The sequence below is a fragment of the Neoarius graeffei genome, chromosome 25 (assembly GCF_027579695.1).
Source record: "Neoarius graeffei isolate fNeoGra1 chromosome 25, fNeoGra1.pri, whole genome shotgun sequence".
In the NCBI taxonomy this organism is placed as follows: Eukaryota; Metazoa; Chordata; class Actinopteri; order Siluriformes; family Ariidae; genus Neoarius; species Neoarius graeffei.
The window spans coordinates 58028604-58055223 of NC_083593.1; the positions used below are offsets into that span (position 1 = coordinate 58028604).

The 26620-nt window shown below is 44.6% G+C and overlaps 1 protein-coding gene across 2 annotated transcripts in view; it reads right to left on the reverse strand.

Annotated features, from left to right (window-relative positions):
- ugcg (UDP-glucose ceramide glucosyltransferase) overlaps window positions 1-26620 on the reverse strand; it is a 61103-nt gene that overhangs the window by 15563 nt on the left and 18920 nt on the right. For both annotated transcript variants that reach the window (XR_009651564.1, XM_060909030.1), the window contains exon 2: window positions 12538-12679. Coding sequence is in view for 1 of the 2 variants with exons in the window: in XM_060909030.1 (XP_060765013.1) it covers window positions 12538-12679 (142 nt within the window). In the remaining variant the exon portion in view is untranslated. The remainder of the gene's footprint in view (window positions 1-12537; window positions 12680-26620) is intronic.

The window sequence follows — 26620 nt, forward strand, 5'->3', positions numbered from 1 at the left end:
TTATCTTGATCATCATCGCTATTCGTGTCGTTGTCCAAAATACTCGAGGAAATCAGTGAAGTGTCGCTGGCGCTGTGGTCCATTTTGTCGAATACGGCCGTGTATCATAAGTGACGTCACACTTTACGGAAACCATTCGGAGTTCTTTTAGGTTTACAGGAATGTGTTTGTGGAATAGCCGACCTCCATCACTGCAACCGAGTCAAACACGTGAGAATTTTAAGAAACAGGTGAAACGGTTTTTATGGAGTAAATTCCAAACCCAGTTTTATGATGTCTATAACTAATTTTTAATCATTTTGGTGCCGTTTCTGTAATCTAGTTGCACTCTGTGATGATTACAGTTAGCATATTTTTTGTTGATGACTTTCATCATTGTTTATACAATTTTGTCAATTTATTATTGTCTCTTATATTCTGTTTCCTGCGGTTATCAAGAGGACCACATTGGAAATAAGTGTGTTTTATACTTTGTGTTGTCCTCTGTGCTATTTATACTGTATCTTTTACATGTATGAATTTTACCAAATAAATCCAGACCGTACCAGCAGCTCGGGGCTTTCTGGCAATAATTCCACCTTTTTCCGTACAAGTGCATTTTCCTGTAATGTTCACGTGAATCCTGTAGAGTAAAGCAGTGTGCGTTTCCCCTCTTTCTGTGTTGCCGCGGGGGTTGGACTGTCTACTACGGTAATTACGGTAGGCGAGCCTGGGGACGTCTTGAAGTTTTTCATGAATGAGTCGAGAGCATGCTAAGCGTGCTAATGAGTAGAATAACACACAGTTTCAGCCTCGTTTTTCAGGTAAAGAGTTCAGGTTTGTCCATAAGTCAGGGCTGCAGCTCATTAATACACTTTCAGATGTTTAGTGAAAAAAAACCCCGACATCGTCACCTTAGTAGCCCTTTGGCTTTGCCCCTTCAGTACTGAAGAGCGACACTCAGCCTTGCGCCCAAATGACGTCACGCATCGCCCTTCCAACAGGCAACATGGCAGCGTCCTGGTGGCATTAGAGCAGCGATACAAAAACACTCACAACTTTCTTATAAATGGTCAAACATGCCTGAAACCTTTCTTACGGCCTCTCAATATTACAAGCTACCGACCCGTGCATGGATTTACTTTGCATTTTCTATGCCCAACACCGCGTACTTCCTGCTGTGTGTTAACAGTTTGGGGAAGGATCACATGAGTGAGATGGTCATTTAAAAGGTCTTATGGAAGGAGTCTCCAGTGTCAGCACTCTAACAGTCAGAGATAAAACTGGAACTGAGTATTCCAACAGAGGAGTTTACGCTTATTTATAGTTCCTCACTTTCAGTGGGGTTTTTGTCGTATTAATTTCCAGAGAGAGGAGGAGGCTGGTGAGGGAGCGACCGTTTAAAAAATGCTGACTGTTTTTAATTTTAAACAAGGTAAACAAAACACAAGTCAAACACAGAAAGTAGTTAAATGGCACGTGTGCACACACACGATAAGAGTCCATTAAAGTGTATTTGCACAGGAAGAACATCAAGACCGCGAGTGAGAAAGCACACATGGGTTTCACCCTCAGTAAAGTATAGAAACAACAGACCATAATAATCACCAACACCAGCACAGAGACACTCAGTGTCAGTCAGGGACGGATCACACATACTACTGGTTGTATCACCACCACCATAATACACTCGGAGATCAGAGTTTGGTTTTTTAAAATTACAAACTACCTGGATGCAAAACTTTCTTTTGTAATCATTATAAATAATAAATTATTCATTGTAATAATTATTTAATAAGTAGAAGGATATAATTATGCATTTTTAATACTACTAATAATATTTATTCATTTTAGATTCTAATTAGCCAGGGGTTTGGGGTTTTTTGGTATTTATTGGCTTTACTTTTACACCATTTTATTTATTGCATTTTTGTGCATTTTTACACTTCTGTAGAATAATGTTCTACCACTTCTTATTTAAGACAACTTGACATTTTTGTCTAACCTTTTTTAAAATATAAATATTTAACTATTTATGATGCATTCACTCATTTTCAGTTATTCCATTTATTAATGAGATTAAATAAAATGCTCAAACTCAGTGTTTAATTATTAATGCAGTGTTCAGTAGTAAACCTGCTGCTTATATTTTGTGTGAGAAATGTTTTTGAGAATCAGGATGATATGATGTTTGAAAACTCAACACAGAGCTGTTAAGCCAAACAGTAAGAAAGAATTAAAAAAAAAATATGAGGTATGGCTGCAGTCTGGAATATTTTTTTTTCCCCCAAACAGATTTCAACCTCTTTTCTGAAAAACTTTTAAAAGATTAGATAAAACTTTATTGATCCCTTTGGGAGGGTTCCCTCAGGGAAATTAAGATTCCAGCAGCATCATTACAGATAAAAAGAGAAAAGAAAGAGAGAAAACTTCTAAATAAATTAAAATTAAAGTATTTACATATACAAATATAAAAAGAATAAGATATGGGGAAGAGAGGAGGGGGGGGGGAAAGAGGAAGGGGGGGGCAGGAGAGATATTGCACTTTATATTGCACATTGTCCGGTATTGCTTATTGTCAGGCTAGGCTACTGCTCCTTCCCGTCCTCTGTCCTCCTGTTCCCCCTCCTCCCCCCCAGAGAGGAGTTGTACAGTCTGATGGCGTGAAGGACAAAGGAGTTTTTGAGTCTGTTCGTCCTGCACTTGGGAAGCAGCATTCTCCATAGACTTCTTCTCTGCCACCGTCACCAGAGAGTCCAGCTTCATGCCGACCACAGAGCCGGCCCGCCTGATCAGTTTGTCCAGCCTGGATGTGTCCTTCTTGGATGTGCTGCCCCCCCAGCACACCACGGTGTAAAACAGGACACTGGCGACCACAGACTAATAGAACATCCACAGGAGTTTCCTGCAGATGTTAAAGGACCGCAGCCTCCTAAGGAAGTACAGCCTGCTCTGTCCCTTCCTGTATAAGTGATTGGTGTTGCAAGTCCAGTCCAGCTTGCTGTCCAGCCACAGCCTGAGGTACTTGTAGGAATCCACAGCCTCCACCTCGACTCCTTCGATCAGAACTGGTCGTGACCTTGGTCTGGACCTCCCAAAGTCAATGATCAGCTCCTTGGTCTTTGAGGTGTTGAGCTGCAGATGGTTCCTGTTGCACCACACAGCAAAGTCCCTCACCAGGCTCCTATACTCCTCCTCTCTGTCGTCACTGATACACCCAACAATGGCTGTGTCATCGGCAAACTTCTGAATGTAACACAGCTCCAAGTTGTAGCAGAAGTCCGCGGTGTACAGGGTGAAGAGAAGAGGGGCCAGCACCATGCCCTGGGGTGCTCCGGTGCTGCTAATCACAGTGTCAGACGTGATGTCCTTCAGCCTGACGTACTGCGGCCTGTCAGTGAGGTAGCTGGAGATCCAGGTGACCAGGCAGGGGTCCACTCACATCCTGTTCAGTTTGTCCTGAAGCAATAGGGGCTGGATGATGTTGAAGGCACTCAAGAAGTCCAAGAAGAGGATCCTCACTGTGCCATTTCCCTTATCCAGATGCGAGTGGGCTCAGTGTAGCAGGTAGAGGATGGCGTCTTCCACACTGACACCTGCCCGGTACGCAGACAGTCCTGGGCATGTTGTACTTGGGGTCTGAGGAGGCTGAGGAAAAGCCGCTCCAATGTCATCATCAGATGTGAAGTGAGTGCCACCGGTCGGAAGTCGTTCAGCTCGCTGGGCCGATTCTTTTTGGGAACTGGAAGGATGCATGATGTCTTTCAGAGGGTTGGCACTCTCCCCAGCTGCAGGCTAAGGTTGAAGATGCGTTGGGGTGGTTCACCCAGTTCAGCAGCACAGGTCTTCAGTAGTCCACCTTGTCCGGGCCTGCTGCTTTCCTGGGGTGAAGCTTCCTCAGTTGACCTCTGACCTGGTCTGCAGTAATGCATGGAGGAGTCTGTGTTGAGGTGGGGGAGGAGGGGGCTGCTGTGATGACTGGGGGGAGGTGTGTTGAGGGAAGGAGAGATGGCTGCAGTGAGGGAGAGGGTGGGGGGGGGACATGGGCTGGTTGAACCAATTGAAAAAAAGTCACTCAACTCATTCGCCCTCTCCACTGTCCCCTCAACAACTCTGGTCTTTGTTTTGTGGCCTGTGATGGTTTTCACACCTTCCCAGACCTCCTTCATGCTTTTCTCCTTCAGCTTCTGCTCCACCTTTCTCCTGTAGAGGATGTGCAGTCACGTGACCTGCACGTGTGCACTCCGCCACATTGGACGGCATCAGGATAGTTTACCTTGTGCGAGCGTAATGGATCCAGGCAGTAATCCCCCAAAAAATTCGGAAAATACCCCATCTACATCGCACGATTACTTGTCTAAGTTTGTTCAGCATCTTGAAGGTGACGTGAGGCAGCGTTAGGTGGAAAAGTGTTCCAGGTTGGGGATTGCAGATCCGTACAACTTGCCGCAATCCTTGTTCAGGGAAATTCGGAGCTGCGGTACTGGCGATTTGCCCGATCTGGCCTACCACGACATTTACAATTTTCTCGTTAATCGTGATACACTGACAAAGCCCTCAAAGCTTACAAGAGCCTGGAAGCTTATAAATATTTTGTTGCGGGATGGATCTCTCAACTATACCTCTGGAAGGTCCCGAAGAAGAATGTCTACTTGATAACCTCACGGGTAAGTGGCATTAAGACGTTTATCATAAAGAGACTATGCAGGACGTTTTATCTTAAGAATGTTCGTAATCTAAACTCAGTTCCAGATAATGACAGGGTTGTAAATATGTATGTTTTTGTCTGAAAAACAGTAAATCAGAACGCCGCGCACGCCTGCGCGGAAGCTGCGCAAATGTGCACAGCTTTCTAACCAACATGCCTTCTTCTCATACTAATACTTCCTGTTTCATGGATTGTAACAGCATTTGCTCATTTAGTAATTTTAATACAGAATTTACTGATGAAATTATTCAGACACTCCAACGCCCCCCCCCCCCAAAAAAAAAAAATCGGATCTGCAGGATTCAGCCGTGAAAAAGGCGGCATCCACCGTTTGCATCCCTGTTTAAACTCATAGGTTAACCGACTTTAACCGGCTAATGAGGCTCGGTGGTCGGTCAAGATTTTTTTTTAGTTTTCGCATCCCTACTATGGATTGGCCTTTCAAAGGCATATATGAGCCAAAAAGATAAAACATTGTCATAGACTAGGCCAGGGTAGTAGGGCTCGGCATAGCCATTTTAAACGTTCGAGACTGTCTAGTTTCTAAGTATGCAGCTATCATTCAATCTGAAAATCAACTTAACAGATGTACTAGGAGTATTGAATTAGAAGATTACACCTACCTGATATGAAGTGTTCACTACAAATTCGGCTGGTAGAACTGGGGTACCAGTTTTCTCTTCGCACAGCGGACACCCATTTTGCGCGTCTCTCCTCATCTGCGGGGAATCTATAAAATGACAGGCCCTCCTTTTGGCCCTGTCTATTGGTACAACCAAATGCTGAACAAGATATAACCAGTCTCGAAAGATCTACTCCCACACACTTGATAATTAGAACGGGTTCGTCTAAGTTCTATGTGCGACCTTGCCGTCCAAAATGGCGGATAAACAAGTATCACGTGACCTCGTGACATCACGTGCATGCTCTCTGTAGCTGTCCTTAGCTTCCCTCACGCAGCGTTTCACCTCCTGCTGTGCTGCTTTCATTGCCTCCCTATCCCTGCTCCTGAAGGTGGCCTTCTTCCTGTTGAGGACAGCTTTGACTTCCTGTGTTACCCATTAGGGTAACACCGTACAGTCTTAGCGGGGGAGACCACATCTGCACAGAAGTTAAGGTAATCTGTCAGACAGCATGTCAGCCCCTCTATGTCCTCACAGTTGCCCCTTTTCCACCAAAGCAGTTCCAGGGCTGGTTCGGGGCCAGTGCTTAGTTTGGAACCGGGTTTTCTGTTTCCACTGACAGAGAACTGGCTCTGGGGCCAGAAAAACCAGTTCCAGGCTAGCACCAACTCTCTGCTGGGCCAGAGGAAAGAACCGCTTACGTCAGCGGGGATGGAGTTGTTAAGACCAACAACAATAGCAAGACCGCGAAAGGTCGCCATTTTTAAGCGCTGAGAAGCAGCAGCTGTACAAACGCGAAGTCATCCATTATTATTGTTGTTGCTGCTGCTGCTTCTTCCGTGTTGTTTTTGCTTTGATATTCACGCCAAGGTTTATACAAACATAGCGACGTAACTGACATATACAGCGACGTAACTGACGTGGCTTCCCTTAGCACCGCGAGCTATGGAAAAGCAAACTGGTTCTCAGCTGGCTTGCAAGTTGAACGAGTTGTGAACCAGCAGCAGCACTGACCCCGAACCAGCCCTGGAACTGATTTGGTGGAAAAGGGGTAAGTGTGGGCTAAGCAGCACATCCCAGTCCATGATATCATAGCAGTCTCTGAGGGCATCTTCATTTCAGGGGACCACCTCCTGATGGAGCTAGTTGTTGCAGGCTGCCTTTGAACCGGGGGGGGTACTTTGGCTGTAGAAGAACCAGGTTGTGGTCAGACTTCCCTAGTGGGGGGAGGGGTGTGACTCTGCATGCATCCCTCACATTAGCATACAGCAAGTCAATTGTCCTGTTGTTCTTTGTTGGGCAATCCACAGCCTGGTAAAAAGCAGCCAAAGTAGAGTCCAGAGTAGCGTGATTAAAGTCCCCAGAAATGATAATAAATGCCTCAGGGTGCTGTGTCTGCAGCCTTGCTGTGACAGAGTGAATCCTCTCACATGCAGTGGCTGCGGCTGCCCTCGGAGGGATGTAAACATAGATGGTGATCACGTGACTGAACTCCCTCGGCAGATAATATGGCCGCAGGCTAACGGCTAGCAGCTCCAAGTCCGGGCAACATAAAACTGTCTTTACGGAGATATGTCCCGGGTTACACCAGCGGTTGTTAACATAAATGATGAGTCCCCCACCTTTGCTTTTCCCGCATGTGTTAGTGTCTCTGTCGGCTCTCACAGCAGTGAATCCCTGCAGGTCCACGTTAGCATCCGGTATGAGGTGTGTTAGCCATGTCTCCGTAAAGATAAATAAGCTGCTCTCCCGGTAAATCCACTGGTTGTTCAGAGCGGAAAGCTCGTCAACTTTATTCAGCAGTGAGTTCACATTCCCCATGAGAACGGAGGGAATGGATGGTTTGTAGCGCCGCCGGTTGTCCGCTAGCCTAGCCTTTAGCTTAGCTCCAGCCTTGCAGCCCCTGGGTTTCCTCCTCAGCTTGGCCGGGATGGGGTGTCGTATCCCGGCTCGTCCCATTGTTTTCAGGGCCAGCAGCTCCTCTCTCGAATAAGTGAGAAAACTGGCTCCTGGTTGCGTGTTAAAGTTAAAAATATCCATGTTATATAGTAAAACACACCGTCTTCGTAAGAAGAGCAAAAAAGTAAAACAAGGTGGAAAAAAAAAGGTTTAAAGAGCTAAAAACTACAGAGCTACTGGAGAGGCAGCCGTCTCACACAGCGCCCATAAAGAAAAAGTTGTAAAGTTTTAATGTGTGGTGTCAAACCCTCACACACACACACAAAATGAGTTTGGTGATGAAAAGAAACCCTGACAGGTTAAAGGAATCCAGTGTGACCCCGTTATGAGATGTGGAGCTGCTCGTCAACACACTTCGTCTCACTGTGGGTTTTATGTAAAATACTGTGATGTAAAAGAGGCGGCTGGGAAATGCAGATTCCCAAAAAACACTTCCTCACCTTGTGGTGATTTTATACCCTTAATGTAACCACACACACCTTGATATCATCATATAAACAATAATTTGATTTGTGATTGTATTTTTGATTCATATAAAACCCACACACGCGCACACTGATTTCTTTTTATGCTGATTATATATGAATTCAAAGCAGAGTATGTTGATTTTCAGTAAAGAATAAATGAAGGCGATTCTATTAAAAGTAAATTGATTTATGAATTATCATAATTACAGTAAAATACAGTAAATACATTGAGATTTATACTGAAAAGTTGTTTTCTGTTAAATCACAGACCTGTTAAAAAGTGTATTCCTCTGACTCCAGCACCTGCAGCGTTATCGTGTGATGTAATGAGTTCGCCAAGACCATGCTGAATTAAACAGTTGTTCGTTCTGGAGTGTTTTGCATGCTGACGTAATACACTTTATCGAGTTATTCTGAACTGGGTACTGTTACAAACTGTGGTGTGCATTTTCTTTTTTAATCCTATGGTGTAGCAGACTGGCCAAGGCCACGAGTGTGGTGTTCGTTCGCACCTGGGCCTGTATTAACCTTAAACCTGATTCGACCCCAGTCATTCTGAATCATGAACGCTGTGGTGTTCATGACGTACCACTTCTTATCGTGTGTTTTGATTCTTCCTGAATTGACCATTCATACTGAAAAATTTGGCTCAGTAGATACGAAAATATGAGAAGTGTGAGATGTGCTGCCCAATAGAGAATGTTGAAGTGGTATGACATGACATGTTAACCAATGAAATTATTTGCATAGACTGGTTTCTGAGAAAGTTTAAAATGAGAAATTTTGAGTTGATTCGCTCTGCAGACTGAACACGACTTTTATTATTTGATTTAATAAAAGTCTAAACCTTTCCGCAACCTCTCGGACTTTGAATAATTTTTTGCTGGGAGAGTTTGAGAGTTTCCACAACCATCTCAACTTCAGTAAAAATGCAGAGTCGTGCAAAAACCTTTCCCAACTCATCACTGGGAAAATGCACATTTTAAAAAAATTCCCCAAGCTCTTCCCCTGGAAACTGCTCAAGCTCATCTTCCTGGAGTAGGACTTTCTAAATTTTCACATTTCATTCAGTAATTTCAGATCGAGACTCAAGGGATTTCGGATCTGCCCTGTCCGACGCTTGGATGGTTCATGACTCCTGATTGGCTGACGAGAGATTTAAAGCCTTACACACAAAACCAAGTGTAAATATTCAGATTTATTAACATCCTGTATATAAATGTTATTTTTGTCCTCATCACAAGCACACACCATCACCCGGGACAGGAAAAGGTTAAAGTGAGTCATTATTAAAGTGCTGAGAGGACACGGGGCTGAGTCGCCACCGTTACATCAACTACTGATGTTCTGAAAACACATGAAAGCTACGAGTCAGCTCTCACACAGCAACACTGGTTTGGACACACACACACACACACACAGCTCTGCCTCGTCCAGCAGATATGATCAGCAGGAGGACGAGGGTGAGATTCAATACGAGAGGAAACCCGAATGAAGACCTCATACAGCGAGTGTGTCATATTTAGTGCAGACACTCAGACAGTGACATGATGAAGCAGCGAAAGTCATGTGTTCGCCCCGAGACAGGAAGTGAACCAGCTGAGACTCAAATGTACATCAGAATAGGGCTGAACAATTTTAAGAAAAAACTGAATTGCGATTTTTCTGGCAGATATTGCGATTTCGATTTCAACCACGATTTATTTTCTTTAAATCAAGTTTCAGTGCAAATTAATTAATACAATGAATTCCATAAAGCTAATGCAAGAATGAAAACTGAGGTCAACAGATTTCAAATGTAGGCCTGTTTATTAACATTGAGTGCCTGAGGAACAAGTTATAATAACTTAAAATAATAAGAGAGCCATCTTTCTTAAGTAAACTTTTGCTTCTTTTACTTTTCCCATCTACAACATATCAGACATAAAAAAAAAAAAAGGTTGATCAATGGCTCAGCAGCATCAAAATATTGCACTTTTGTAAAAGAATGTACATAAGCATTATAAATTATAACTAGAGCCAACAATTCCCCTGGGGGAAATAAGAGTGATGCAGTGGCTGTAGCAGTCGCTATTGCAGGCCCCTCCCTCCTGTGTGTGAGAGAGCGAGCAGCCCCTCCCCCACCTGCGCGCTCAGACAGAGAAAGCGCAGTTTCTCCTCCCAGCGCTCCCTCCAAACAACGGGGATTTACACCAAAACAGAAGGAGATATTCACAAAATTCTTTCACACTGAGTGCCACAAGGCTTTCCTGAACGTAATTTTTTTGTCTGTAGTGTAAAAAATGAGGACAATTTATTGACGAAACAAAACATGGGTCAGTTTAGGAGCACTGAGAAAAAACGCGGCTTTGATGATCCCAAAATTGTGTTGTCTGAGATCGCGATTTTCGGTCGAAAACGATAGATCGTTCAGCCCTACATCAGAAGTTTATTTTTTTACAGAGAGAAGTGAAGCGACTGCAGAGGGAACTGAGAGACGACTGTGCAGCTCTTTTCCCACAGAGGCTGAAACTTCATCAGTGTTTGTGGTTTCTGAACCGGAGACACTCGCTGTGCTGCTACAAGCAATCACTAAACGCAGCCGGGATCACGGCTCACAAAACCACCACCCTCTGGATCAATCCGTCACCAGCATGAGTCCGACCATCCATCCATTCAATCATCTAGCCATCTTCCTACTCATTCCATCCATCTACCCACCCGTCCATATATCCATTCAATTATCCATCCGACTTTCTACCCATCCATCTCAAACATCCACCTCCTCCTCATCAAACCATGTATCCATCTAAATCTATCCAACGATCCCTCTACCTACCCATCCATCAGGGCATATAATAATCCATCCATCTACTAACACATCCATCCAATCCTCCTCCTATCTATCCATTTATCCATCTGCCAACCCATCTATGACAAACCAGTGTGTGGTCTAAATGATTGGTTTTATGCACGTACATAGTGAAATACTTGGAAACCAAGTAACATGAGATGGTCAAGGGACACGCCCACTGGTGACCAACTAGTATGTGCTTGAACACAGAAGTCAAGAGGAGACGACTTGTGGTGCGGATGGGACCGTTAGCGCCAAAACTTTGGTACAGCATCAGCTTGACCTGATGAACTGCAGCTTCTGTAATTAGTGACACATCTGGAGGAGTGTGTTTGAGTTTAAAACAGAGATGACGTGGTGTTGATCCTCACACCCTGGACTGCGGAACCTGAAAACACCGCGATCTCTTGGCTTCGCCCGTCTGGACCCGTCACCCGTCTGGATGAGTCACGCTTTAGAGTGATGCATCTGTGCACCTCAGAGCTAATACAACAAAAGCATTTGCAAGGAAAATGTTGCACATCGCACTTATTCAAATCTGTGGGAAGTGAAAGTGCAGTGAGGCAAGCTCGGGGAAGAGGAGCAGGCTGAAGGAGCAGAGTGAACACGGACCGGGCCACACTGAGCTCCTCAGTGCACATCAGTGTGGGTTAGACCAACGTTATCTTTCTACATCACTACAGACTGATAACCACTGCTGCACTCCAGATGTGCAGTACGATAGAGGAGAGATGGCACACAAACAACACCTCACTATTATTATTTAGAACCCACGAAAACCCCACACATCAGGGTCTCCATGTTCAGATTTCCTTCTCATAACATTATCAAGTGTTCATCTGGAATCAGAGAAAAAGGAGCTGTGAGGGGACGGACACACACACAGAGAGACAGAGAGAGAGAGAGAGAGAGAGAGAGAGAGAGACCGTCTGGGATTGGGAGAGATGAGCTGTCTGAGATGGAGGAGAAAAGAAAAGGTGAGTCTGGAGGAGTGATTCTGTGAGACTGAGGGACAGAAGACAGAAAAACACTTTCATGCATTAACTACTTACAAAAATAAATAAATAACTTTAATACACGTTTAAACATTAATGTGTGGGGCGGCACGGTGGTGTAGTGGTTAGCGCTGCCGCCTCACAGCAAGAAGGTCCTGGGTTCGAGCCCCGTGGCCGGCGAGGGCCTTTCTGTGTGGAGTTTGCATGTTCTCCCCGTGTCCGCGTGGGTTTCCTCCGGGTGCTCCGGTTTCCCCCACAGTCCAAAGACATGCAGGTTAGGTTAACTGGTGACTCTAAATTGAGCGTAGGTGTGAATGTGAGTGTGAATGGTTGTCTGTGTCTATGTGTCAGCCCTGTGATGACCTGGCGACTTGTCCAGGGTGAACCCCGCCTTTCGCCCGTAGTCAGCTGGGATAGGATCCAGCTCGCCTGCGACCCTGTAGAACAGGATAAAGCGGCTACAGATAATGAGATGGATGGAACATTAATGAGATTTAATTTTTTAAATAATAATTACAAACTGATTAGAAGCTAAAATGGTGCTCAAATTTTAAAAATGTAAAATTAAAATTTTAGTACAAATGTAATTTTTTTTTCCTCCTTTTCAGTGTTCTAGTTTTCCATGATGTGTACTGCGTACTGTAGAAAGGTTGTAAAGTAGGTGATATTTTCCTGTCACTGTCACTCACTCCAAAATATATTAAAACAAAAATTACAAAGGTTCATTAAAAAAAAAAAAAAAAAAAACTACTTTTATTATTAACTTTCCACAAATATTTCACAATCATTAAACTTGCTTTTAGTGTGCGGTTTTGTTTTGACATTAAAAGCAACACAAGTGTCATTTATTCAATCACTAAATAAATAAATAAATAAATAAATAAATAAAATCAGGAATCATGTTTTCATTAACCTGAGTAAAGCAACTAAAAGTCCAACACTGTGAATGAAGGCTGGAATATTTTTTTCTTACCTTAGGGTAGTCGAGCTCGAAGAATGTCTCGAGGTTACTGACAAGGTTGGGGTCGACACCCTTCAGAGGTTTGAGTAGCGACACTCCAGCCAGTTTACTGTACGGCTGCTTATCGCTGCTCTTCTTATTGAGATGTAGACGGCTGTGGAGGGAAAATCAGAACGTTCAGAAAACGCTAGCTACGGTCTCTATAGCAACAAGATTCAGGATTTGAGGTGGTGTCAGACTGAAATGTCAGCCCTGGAGATATATTTAAAAAAAAAAAAAAACAAAAAAAAAAACACCAATTAAATAAATAAATGAGAAATCGCAGCCGCTCATTAAGTGTCACTGATCTTCACACAGATACAAACATTTATTCAGAAATCGCTTGCGAGAGCTTTTTAATGCAGTGAGACGGGAAATAAACTCATGTCCTACGTTTTGTTCCTGGAGTATATTCCATATGAAGCTGGACTCACTAACGTGAACCTCGATTCATCAGCTTCAAAACATACAAGTGACAAAAGTAGTCATTTTTTTTACACACACACACACACACACACACACACACACACACACACTTATTTCAGTGTAATGAACATTTTGTGAAACTTGATCATGTCTCATTAATGACTTGAAAGGAGGAAAACAAACCCCTAAGACTAGCTGTTCAGCGAGGACAAAAGTAAATGGCACCCTTAAAGACAAAGGGGGAGGAGTTAGCGCGCACGTGTGTGTCAGCTGATGTGCTACAGTGGCTCGTCAGGTTCCTATTGACGAGATCATGGACGCCATACCAACATTTGAGGAAACTGAGAAAGCTATCCATCTTCTCTCAAGTGGCAAAGCCCCAGGTTTAGACTCCATCCCAGCTGAAGTCTATAAAGAGGGGGGAGTAGCCCTGACTGACAAACTCCACCAGCTTTTTCAGCTCATCTGGCTTCATGAGGCTGTGCCACAGGACTGCACAGGATGCATCCATCATGCACCTCTACAGGCGCAAAGGTAACCGTCGTACCTACGACAATCACTGTGGAATCTCCCTGTTGGCTGTCGCAGGAAAGATCTTGGCCAGAGTTTTACTCAACCGCCTCATCGCACATCTCGAGCAAGGTCTACTACCAGAGAGTCAGTGTGGCTTTTGGAAAGAGCGCGGGACTATGGACATGGTGTTTGCTGCCAGACAACTCCAGGAGAAGTGTCAGGAACAAAATGTTGATCTTTATTCCACTTACGTCGATTTGACAAAGGCACTTGACACCGTGAGAAGAGATGGTCTTTGAAGAATTATGGCAAAGTATGGTTGCCCCAGCAAGTTCGTAAACATCGTATGTCAACTTCACGACAGCATGCTAGCAAGAGTCCAGGAAAATGGAGAGACCTCTGATCCATTCCTCATCTCCAACGGAGTGAAGCAAGGATGCGTCCTCGCCCCCACCTTATTCAGTCTAATGTTTTCGGCCATGTTGAGCGATGCCTTTGGAGATGCTGAGGTGGGCATTGGTATCAACTACTGTACTGATGGCTTGCTGTTCAATCTAAGAAGGCTGCAGGCTAAAACTAAGGTCTCGATTGATACCATCAATGACCTTCTCTTTGCCGATGATTGTGCCCTGAATGCTGCGTCAGAACCTGATATGCAACGCACGGTCGACATATTCTTGAATGCCTGTAGTAACTTTGGTCTAACCATCAGCACCAAAAAGACAGAGGTCATGCATCAGCCAGCGCCAGGAAAGCCATACAGTGCTCCCAACATCACCATCAACGGGCACAGACTGAACGTCGTGGAAAAGTTCACCTACCTTGGAAGCACACTCTACAGGAACGTCACCCTTGATGATGAAGTAACAAATAGACTGCCTAAAGCGAGCACTGCTTTCGGCAGGCTTCGTAAGAATGTGTGGAAAAGACGAGGCATAAAAACGGAAACCAAGATCAAAGTGTATAAGGCCGTTGTTCTAACTATGTTGCTCTACGGTGCTGAAACCTGGACGGTCCATCAGCGTCATGCCAGGAAGCTGAACCACTTCCACACCACCTGCCTGAGGAAAATTCTTGGCATCAAATGGCAAGAGAAGATCCCAGACACTGAGGTCCTTACACCCTGCCCAGTATTCATACTATCCTGATGCAGTCTCAGCTTCGTTGGGGAGGCCACGTAGCCCGCATGCCAGACACACGTCTGCCAAAGAGACTTCTGTTCGGCGAGCTAAAGCACGGCAAACGTTCCCAAGGTGGCAAAAAAAAAAAGATTCAAGGACACCCTTAAAGCCGGACTAAAGGCTTTCAATATCAGCCACACAAACTGAGAGCAATTGGCCCAGGACCGTGCGGGATGGTGCGCCGCTGTCCGAAATGGCGCCTCAGCATGTGAAGCCAAAAGAACAGCCTCCGCTGAGGCACGCAGAGCTGCCAGAAAAGCTCGATCTGCGAATCCAGCCCCAGCGTCCATTCTGTGCCCCAGCTGCGGCAGATTCTTCCTTGCGCAGATTGACCTCGCTAGCCATCTGCGTGCACACAGACGCTTTCCGTGCACTGCGCGCACTCCGTCCCCAGGATTTCTTGGATGAGTGATGGTCTTCGTCGTATCGACGGACGAACAACAAACAACAGTGGCTGAGCTGCGTTACTAGAGGATTTGGTGCATGTCATTTGGTCACCATTTTGTCATGTTCGGTTCACTTTGTGGTCTTGTTGAGTTTTACAGGCAGGGCTAAATACACCGGTGAGGAATGTTTACACGCTGCATGGCATTTAACCCTGATCTGAGTTTAGCAACACTCACCCAAGTACAAATAAAAATCTGAACCTTTTGTAAAATTTGTTTTTTCAATAACTCATCACTGACCTTTTAATATTTCTTACTGAACTTTATCTTTTTACAATTTCTTATGACACACACCATTACTAAACACGAGACAGTGATTTATACGACACGCTCACGAAAACGGCTCCTCGGGGATTACAGGTGTACAAACACACTAGAGGGTAAATCCTGCAGGCATTACAAAACCATGGCTAGACATTTTAATCTCACACACACACACACACACACACACACACCAACGCTTGCAACATAAATGCATGTTGGTTTAATGTATTTGTAATTTTTTTAAGTCTCTGTGCGCGTGTGTGTGTGTGTGTGTACACAGTAGGACTCATGCAGTGTGTTAATGAGTGACAGATGCAGATCAGAAACACACGGTGCTCAACAGGTTGAGCTGAAGATCCAGTTTCTCTCTCTCTCGCTCACTCACACACAGATGTTATGGTGAAAATATGGAAGGGTGTGGGTGTGTGTGTACACATGTTAAGCGGACATCTGTAGTAATTCTGGAATAAACCACACAGATGGGCGCGTCTTCACCACATCCAAACTCCCAGTGCAATGCAACACACACACACACACACACACACACACTGCTCCAATCTTCATTATAAGTGCTTGCTGTAGGATGTGTGGCCATGCTTGATGATGAGTCAGTCAGTCACATGACACGCTAAGAACTCCCCTAAAAGCCCCAGAAGGGTCACCTCTCCGACCAGCCACTTTAAACATGGTGTCAGTTTCACTCTTCTGTGTTTTAAACTTTCCGTTTCACTGGAAAAGAGAAACAGCGAGAGTCTTTATTCTGAAAATAAAGCGCAGAAACGTTTTCCCACAGGATACACCACAGTACAGCGTCTCCCCACGGGGGTGTGTGTTTTCAGACCGGATGGATATCATCTGGAGTAAAACCCCACAGATACTCTGGGAATACTCCCATCACCCCTCCACAGGGAAAACTCCCCCCGTCTGAGCAGGGCTCCCGGAACAAACCTGAGGACGAGACCATGATCACTTCTGGCAGTTTCTCTCCTACATTTAATTTTAATAATTATAAACTGAATCTAAAGCTGCGCTGATGTTAATACTTTTTCCAGGTACAGATTTTCAGTGTTAAATATTTTAATGTATTTTTTTTCGCAGTCCGGTTTCCATCAAATCCTGCGCTCTGATTGGCTGGCGAGTGGGTCTGTATCCTACGATATGGACCCCGGTTACAGACCTCTGGCGACTTGCTCGTTAACAACAACATAGCAGCATTTTCTGTCAACATTTATCTTTTTTTATCAGATTTATTTATAAGATTATCAAAAATCATAAATTTTTGCCAGCATTTCTCAGGAGAATAGCATTAATTTTACAGCATGGATAGCGATAACGACAGTGTTCACAGCGAAAGCGAGCTTTACTCCCCTGAGGAAGAAGAAATAAAACACTTCAGGAGAAAGCTAAAACCTCTAACTGCTGCCAATGCCAAGCAAAAACATGGCTGAATCCTGAATGACTCCTATTTGTATAAATAGGGGACTACATAGGCGGCAAAATGTAGTTTTTTCCTTCCATGGAAGTGCACTTGTATACTGAGGAGGAAGCCATTTGCATTACAGCCGTGAATGAGGATTCAAAATGGCGGCTCGGCTTGGTTTTCCCTTTTGGGCGCTCTCGTTTTCTGTTAGAATTTGGTAAAGAAAAAATATATATTATTTACCAGCTTAAGGTCGGTCCGTATGGTGAAATACCGTGACCTCGGTCAGTACTTTCAAGACCTCGGTCATGGTATTTCACGATATGGACCTCCCAGCTGCTAAATAACATTTTTATAAATACATTTTTTTTTAAATGCTACTTTTAAAATAATTCTAATAAATGAAGCACATCATTTCTGAAAATATCATCATGTGATACACTCTCGAGTCTCAAATATGATTTTGGAGAAAAAGAAGAGCTAATGTTTAGAAAACAAATTTGCTTTGTTTTGTTTTTTTTAATGTTCAGTTTGTTTGCTGCTTAAGTTTGTAAACGTAGAAAAGCGTAACGTATCGCCATAGCAACAAGACAAAAATCATAACACCTACAGTTACAATATACTTCTGTAAGCATCTCTGATTAATGAAAAGCAAAGTTTAATAACACACAAGTTAAATGAATTCCTAAATGTTCTGCCAAAACTCCTGAAACGTCTTGATTACAATAAAATTCTGATTTTTTTTTTCCTCCTGAAAGAAAAAGCTCTGTGAAGGAAATTTAGTGAATGAATATTCCTATTCTCTGTGTTTGTGCCCTTGGCTCAAACGGCTGGTGATAAGCAAGCTGTCTTGTTTACGTTTCATATGTTATGCCTGATGACGCGTCCGCGGCGCTTAATTAGAGCACACCGGTTTGTCTGCTTTAACAAAGAGTCGATGTCTAACTTCAAGGCCAAGCCTCGAGCCAATCGCGTGCAGACACAAGCAGTAAGCAAATGCCTTTAGAGTATAATAGAGAACAGTCACTAAGATACAACTCAGAGTGCGCACTCTCGGCATCACCTGAAGTGGTGTCGTCTTCTTCCTTTCCTGTTTTATATCTCTTTTATATGCTCTACTATAATAAATAACTGAAAAGACAACTGCTAAGTGTTCTGAAGTGTTTATCAGAAGTTTCCATTACAATTTGGCGTCCCTGGGTGGGCCCTACGCGTCTGATCCTCGGACGACGGGACACTCCCAAGGCCACGGTGCAGAGCTGAGAACTCGGACAAGAGACCAGACCGTCAGGGCTCACCGAACCAGTAAGTGATAACTTTGCATTCTTGTGTAAAGAAATTAGTAGAAGCAGTCTTTAAAGACTGATGTAAGAGACAGACGGAAATTTGTCCGAACCCAGGAGGACTGCTAAGCTGTGGTACCATCAATATGTTTGCAGATACGGATAAAAACAATATTTTGAGACAATAAACTGCGAGTAGTTTACTGGGTTGTTAAGAGAAATATCTGCCTAAGTGACGACTGGGTAACGGCTCACCTACTTGAGAGAGTGAAGTAAGGGGTCGTTTCGACGGATTCATGTTCAGCGATTCGTAACTGGGAAAGAATTGAATCTTGCTCCATTTGTTCTGTGTGAACAGCTGGCCCGCTGCAGGAACGGGATAGAGAGGTTCAATCACGAAATCGCCAAGACACACCGGTGTGCACGCAAAATATTGATGAATTAACAGAGTACTGTCCTCCTCCAAATTCTGAAACAGAGAAAGAGATCTTGTACATATGCGTGAGTTGTCTTTGAGGTTGTGCTAAATGATACCTACTTTAGTTTAAGGCAAATGCCAGATAAATTGTTTACTAATAAGAACACAAAGGATTATTGTGTCACATTTTTGGACATAGTCCAACTTGCTCTTCTTGTGATCCTAGTAAAAAGTCAGCCATTGTTGTCACAACCTATTGATATAACAGGGTACAATGGGGAACAGAAACGGCAAGTTAGGGAAAGAAAAGAAAAAAGCAAGTAAGCCTGAGGCTACATGTGCTATAATAAGAACTGGATGTTCCTATGAGAGCCCAAACATCCAGTTTATGAAAACCTCATATGGCGAGGATTATTTGGCACAGTTTGACATATGGGTAAAGGACTTAGGATTCCCTGAGACGGGCAGTTTTAGTCCCAGGCAGATAGAACAGTTAGAAGAAACGTTGAAACAGAAGGAAAAAGAAGAGTCTGCAGATAATGTTAAGTTCTTAGGGGACTGAAGAGCGTTTTCTGCATGGAAAGAAAACACTTAAGAGAGAGTACAAAAGAGAGAAACAACAGGCAGGGCTCTCACCCTCTTCTCAGTGTTTGAAATTTCAGATGGACCCTGACCTGGAGTCTGCCCCACCACCCCGACACACACTGCCTCCTCAGCAAGGCGGAGCATCACTCCCACAAGCGCCTCACCCACAGAAAGGGGGAGAAGTCGAGACAAAGCACAAAAAAAATAAATAAATAAAAATAAAAAATAATAAAGGACACTGAGCCTCTGGAATCTCTCCCAGCCTACCAGCTGCCAGCGTCAACGCTTCGCCTTGCTTCTCCGTCACACACGAGATCCAGTCTTGCATATGGCGACGGAAGACACACCCTCCTGGACCTGACCACATGCTCACCAGTGGGTCCACAAGGCCGTAACCTAAAGTCTGAAGTCCTTCATCTTCCAGTGGTGGAAGTGGCTGGAGCTGACAGCGTGCTTCTAGTCCACAGACCCTGGACAACAGCTGATATCAAGGAAAGCATGGCTTCTCTTCCCAATGTGAGAGAGGTGGGAGGAAAGAGGTTTGGTAATGAGCTGTTATTTTGCAGAGAATTCCAGCTGACCACCCATGAACTTCACCGCCTACTCATGACCAAGATGGGTAAAGATTGAAGCAAGGTTTCTAGAGAGTGGCCAGAAGCTGACCAGCGGATGGCAATAGTGAGTATAGAAATACCCTCACTGCTCTCTGTGCTCGTCTGATCGAAGCTCTTCCCTTGAACATAGAACTAAGATCAGTATGTGTAAGCAAGAAGATGGTGAAGTAGTGTCAGCGTTTCTCGCTCGTCTCACTGCTGCGCACGAGAAACACAGTGGCGTGACCAGGCTGCAGTGGAGGGCACTCCTGAGCCTCACCAAGATCGAGCAGTACGCTGTGCACACAGAAAGGCTGCTGAAAGAGGAGAAGACAGTCAACAAAAAGAGACCAAGACCTACACGCCACCACCCTCACTCTTCTCCAGACTGCTCAGCCTGGACCGAGAGGAAGAGGTCAAGGTAGGGTCCGAGGCAGGATGACCTGGGGTGACCCGTCCTGGAAAAAAGGTGCAACCTGCTAACACTGCAATCAGAAGGGACACATTGCTCGAGATTGTCTCCACAGTAGCAAACAGATGCCCTGCGAGGAGTACAGCAAAGCAGACTGACGGGCGGACTCCGGGTACGGGCGCCACACAGAGAACAGGGGAGGCAACACACACACACACAAACACGATGATACACATAGACAAGAACATTCACATAATGTTAAACACATTAGTAGCAGCACCTGCATGCAACAGCAAGACTACACAGAAACGCCCAATACACCAGTCCAGATAGATACACCTGAAGTTGCATCAAGTTTGTTAAAATACACAACTACTCCCTTCTCTAAACTCCCCTGTATGCCCCTCACTGTATGTGGGTATGTGTTGACTTTTTTAGTAGATTCTGGAGCAGCACACTCAGTCATACAACATGACCCACCGCTCAGCTCAAATTCGATTCAGACGATGGGCATCTCAGGATGACCTGTAACCGAAACTCTCTCAGTCAACCTCCCGTGTGAAAGCGAGGGAGGAATAGTTACGTCCCACTCATTCCTCATCTCACATACATGTCCAGTAAATTTGTTAGCATGCGATTTAATGTGCAAATTAGGAGTAAATCTCACATCCACTCCAGATGGACTAACTATTGAAGTAAATGAAATGTGCAGTGTGGGTTTGGAAGCCCCCTGTATGTGTATGTCTGGCGGCTCTGCTCAGATCAACTCACACGAACTCCCAAACACCTTGTACAGCTCGCACACTTGAATACCTCATCAGTTGAGACAGATTATATGAAAGAGGAAGATTTGCATTGCACAGCACCTGTTCACCAAGGGCAAGATGTCAAGTTTGAAAAGACTTGGTTTGCAGACCCCCACACACGTGAAAGATTGACCCTCAAAACTACATATTGGTCTAAACATTATTGCACTGTGCAGGTCCATCTTACTTGTTGTCCGAACAACTGCATCAATGTTCATCGCAGTGTTCTCAAACATGTAATGCGCGGCCTCGTGTCAGAGGACTCTGAGGTCGGCTGCTGCCAGCATGGTTTCTTTGACATCGTTAATTCCATACCCCATGTCTCATTAGCAAAGCCATGAGCCGCCCATGGAAAGATGTGGGGAAATGGGTCAAGAAGTGCGCAGCCAATGGCAATGAATGGTCCCAAACAGAGGACCCTAGTGTGTTGTTTTGCCAAAGGCTTGGGGTCTACAAACAAAGTCATGCTATGTGCGTGCATGTTAAGCGCAGCGTAATATTAGCCACTGATGACCGGGGTCCTGGGGACCCCGGCCATAGTGGCCCATTTGTCTCTGTTTCCACAGGTATAACTCCAGCAGAGGTGCACCCCAAATTGGCGGGAGTCCCAAATTCCGTTGGGGCAAAGGGTAAACATGATGTAGACCTAATAATGCTGAACCAGTGGTGATCACCCCAAAATCAGATTTCAGGCCTAAACAGACCCAGTACCCACTCAAACCAGAAGCAATCGCAGGTATAAGACCGGTCTTTGATTCATTGCTGAAGGCAGGTGTAATTGCCCCTTGCCCAAACTCTCCAGTGCGCACTCCTATTTCCCCAGTTAAGAAGGCAAGAAAACCGTCCCAGCCCGATGAGTGGAGGTTTGTCCAAGATCTGCAAGCAGTCAATGCTGCGATTTTTCCGCACGCACCTGACATCCCTAAAGAGTGCTCTGCAGACCACACCCACTCTGGGATTGCCTAACCCCAATAAACCATTTGTTCAAACTGTAGATGAAAAGAAGGGTTTCATGACCTCTGTTCTTTTGCAGAAGCAGGGGGATAGATTAAGACCTGTAGCCTACTTCTCCAGCAAATTGGACCCAGTGGCAGCTGGACTTCCTGTTTGCCTGCGTGCAGTTGCTGCAGCTGAAAAGGCGGTAACTGCTTCCAGAAATATTGTGGGGTATTCTAACCTCACCCTTTTGGTCCCACATGTTGCCTCCCTGCTTCTGTTGGAGAAAAAGACATCACATTTGTCAGCACAGAGATGGTTAAAGTATAACACCGTCATATTTGATATGCCAAACATCATTGTGAAACGTTGTTCTGTTCCGAATCCTGCCTCTCTTCTCCCTACAGAGGATGATGGAGAACCACATGACTGTGTCGCTCTCACCTGACGATTTTTGTTCCCCCAGGGCAGACTTGGAGGACTGATATTTCATCTGTGCTGTATGTCGAGCATGTATAGCATATTTGACAATAAAGTTGACTTGACTTAAAGAGCAACCCTTTGGAAAATCCAGACATGATCCTCTATGTGGATGGTTCAGCCTCCAGAGATGGGAAAGAACAAAGTAGGTTTTGCCGTAGTCTCAGCTCACGAGGTCCTCAAGGCATCGTGTCTGTCCTCAAACCTGTCGGCACAGGCTGTAGAGCTCTGTGTCCTTATCGAGGCATGCAAATTGGCTGCAGGCCAATCTGTCAATATTTTTACAGACAGCAGGTACGCATTTGGCGTTGTACACGATTTTGGAACCACTTGGAGAAACAGAAATTCTCTCACTAGCACAGGATCTCCCACTGCACATCATAAACTGGTCTCTGAGTTGGTGGATGCTATTCTACTCCCTAGAGCCATTGCTGTGTGTAAGTGTGCTGCCCATACTAACAATACTGATCTTGTGTTTCAAGGAAATCCCAGGGCGGACGCAGCAGCTAAGTGTGCAGCCTCAACTTCCAGTTCACCCTCTAACCTTGCTTTTCCTCAGGTTTCCTCCCCCTGTTTACAGCTAGCAGACCTTCAGAGCACTGCCACCCAGGACGAGAGACGAGTTTGGAAACAGGCCGGCTGTATCTTTGCAAACTCAGTCTGGGTTTGTCCCTCGGGCCGTCCCTGTCTACAAAAATACGTTCCCTTTCTATGCAAAATTGGCCCATGGGCTCACCCCCATGTCAAAAGGGGGGGGATGGTAGCAGAAGTAACAAAGAGATGGTTCACAAAGGGGTTTTCAAACCATGCTGCGAAATTTTGCAAGCAATGCTTGATATGTACACAACAATGCAGGTCAAGGTATCAAACTAATTCCAGCAGCACACCCAATACCAGACAAACGACTCCAACGGCAGTGAAGGTCACAGGCAGAGTGACGTGGATCCACGCTAGCCACTGCAGGAGGGTTCCTGAACCGGCTGAGCAGGAGGAAAAGGAAGGCCTAAGTGACCCAGACGCTGGTAAAGCTTGTGAGGAAGAAAGGCACCACTGCATGGAACAGTGCAAGTATCACATCAATCATGCACGCACCCTCAATAGGGAAGAGTATTTCAGTGTCTAGCCTAGGGGTCGACCGATAATCGGCCTGGCCGATATATCGGGCCGATATTCTGCATTTTTAGGGTTATCGGTATCTGCCATAATTTCCACCGATATGCCGATAACATGCCTTTTTGCAGCCATTTCATTCCTAACGCGACTGTCACTGCACGTCCTTTCCTGCACTCGCCTCTCTGAGTTCAAGAACACGGTCCCGCCCACCACAACATCTGATTTGTTTGGCACAAGAGATATAGCCAATCGACACGTGCAGCTAAACGCTGTGAACTGTTTCAAGGCGGCCGTACGGGCACTCGGGCAGAAGCGGCGCAAGGGATACAGCCAATCAACACGCGTAGCTAAATGCTGTGAACTGTTTCAAGGCGGCCGTACGGGCACTCGGGCAGAAGCGGCACAAGGGATACAGCCAATCAACACGCGTAGCTAAACGCTGTGAACTGTTTCAAGGCGGCTGTATGGGCACTCGGGCAAAAGCAGATCCCACTTCAAGGTAAGGACACGCTGCTTTTGCCGCAATAAGTCACAAACACACAAGTTGCAAAAGCACAACATTATATGTTTACATTCTTCATCTACTACTCGTTAAAATTGTCCATTTGCATCTGTGTAGCCAGGCAAACTTAGCTTACGGAAGGAAGCACTTGAATTAGCCTACAACCAACTAGTCTCGCTGAAACTACATGTAATGTTGTCCATAGTAAGCAGTCCCCAGCATAACGTAGGCTGCAGTCATTTTTAAATCCCCGTCTGGAAACGTTGTGAATGTGTCAGTAGTTCTACTCGAACAGTAGAATGACAGCCATACAGAGAGGTGGTCAAGGGAAGATGAAATAAAACGTAGTGTTTGTGTTCTGTAGGCTAGCGCAAGCCTACTGGCTATTTGTTATGGTGATGAGTAAACTTCATGCCGTGACTCGTGCTCAGAAAGCGCATTGCACTTGTATATGTTAGGTAACTTTATAAAGCGCTATTTGAACACTTAAACAAGCCAGGTGTGATATGGTGCTAGCAGGCTGTGTAATACTGTAGGGAGTTTGTCAGGACGCTTGTTGTGGGCTCAGTAATTAATTGTGTCGTGGATGCACACTTGCTTGGATAAACGCTAATGAACGAAATACATCAATTAAACTCTTGACTTAAATGTTCTTATGCTACTTCACATTGCGCTGTAATGTACTCCACTAGTATTTATAATTCTTGAGCAAGTGATTCTCCTCGCTAGCGCTTCTGATTCGGAAAGCGATATACTCTTAAAGGAGCAGAGCCGCGGCAATTTATACAAAAACCAGAAACCGCCTCAGTGGACAACATGCAGAGCAACTGTGCTTCCTTCACTACAATATAATCCTCCTAAATTGGGAATATTAGGCTTGGGCATTAAAAGCATTAGAATGTAGATGGTTACTTGTTAAGTTGTTACATAATAGGGAGTGATCACCTACTTTATGTTTGATTTTACTTTTTAAAAAACGCTGCAGGCAGCTCCCTACACTTGGTTTGTTATTTAAAAACTACTTGAAGTTGGCAAGTCTTACTTAGTTCTTAGTGTAAAAGAATCCAGAGTGTATTTTCATTTATTTTCCACTGAAAATGGTGAGCTGTAATATAGTAGGGAGTGATTTATTTTTTTATTGGTGAATATTTATTTTATTATTATTTTATTTCTCATTTTATTCTAACTAATGTTTGACTTTATTGTACAAATGCTGCTGGCATCTCCCTGCACAAAATTTCATGTTCAATTTTACAATTAAACATACATTTCATGGATATGAAGGTCTGTGTCAGTGTGTGCTATGTTTAATTTCATGTGAATTATAATGTTTACATTTATCGGTTGCACATATCGGTTATCGGCATCCCAATTCCATAATAATCGGTATCGGCCCTGAAAAAAACATATCGGTCGATCCCTAGTCTAGCCGATAGACAAGTCTTAGGGTTTCGAGTTTCCTCCAAGTCCCGGTGAGGTGGGACGAGGGCTGATAGGGCGTGCCCGCCCTCTGAGCACCAACACGTCAAGAAGGGCAGGGGTTAACTCGGAGACATAGTTAACATAAAATTAAGGGGGTAAATCATAAGCTAGGTCCAGTCGTGGGCCTGAGCATCCTGATCCTGCTGGGGCTCATGGGAGGATTCGTGTGGTGGTCGATACAGGGAACCCAGGCTGGCACAGAGTCGAAGACAGCTGGTGGCGTTGGTTCAGTGGATGGAAGACTCCGATTCCATCCACCATACCGGTCCTGGGCTTAGTGATTGTGATGCTATGTTTGCTCCCTGTTTTCTGTCAATGTCTGCGTTTCAGAGGCAGCTGACAAATATTGGTTAACAGATGGTGGAAATAGACCCAGACGACTTGCCTGACTGGCCTCCAAACCCACACAAAGACTATAACCCACCGTTTGACGACGTCAGCACAGCTGATATGAAATTAGCCCTAGCTTAAAACACTTATTTGTGGTTGTTTTCTGTTCTATTGTTTCCTGATCTATGTATATAGCTTGCTAACATTAACTTAAGACATCTATGTCTTACAAAACAGCCTTAGCATTATCCCTGTGCACTCAATGACGTGTTGAGTCAAATCTCTCCGGGAACTCTTACCACTGAAATTGTGTGCATTTCTTTCTCTTTTAGCAATTATTATCCTGTCAGATAAAAAGGGGGGGAAATGTGAAAGAAATTTAGTGAATGAACATTCCTATTCTCTGTGTTTGTGTCCTTGGCTCAAACGACTGGTGGTAAGCAAGCTGTCTTGTTTATGATTCATATCATGTTATGCCTGATGACGCGTCCGCGGTGCTTAATTAGAGCACACCGGTTTGTCTGCTTTAACAAAGAGCCGATGTCTAACTTCAAGGCCAAGCCTCGAGCCAATCGCGTGCAGTAAGCGAATGCTTTTAGAGTATAATAGAGAACAGCCACTAAGTGCGCACTCTCGGCATCACCTGAAGTGGTGTCGTCTTCCTTTCCTGTTTTATATGATCTACTATAATAAATAACTGAAAAGACAACTGCTAAGCATTCTGAAGTGTTTATTAGAAGTTTCCATTACAGCTCTACATTTTCCTTCAGTGTTCCGCTGCAGATTTCAGAGTTTTACCTGATTACTGAACGGTAACATTCAGCCTTCATGCTGAGGATTTATCCGTGAAAATTCCTGAAATGTAG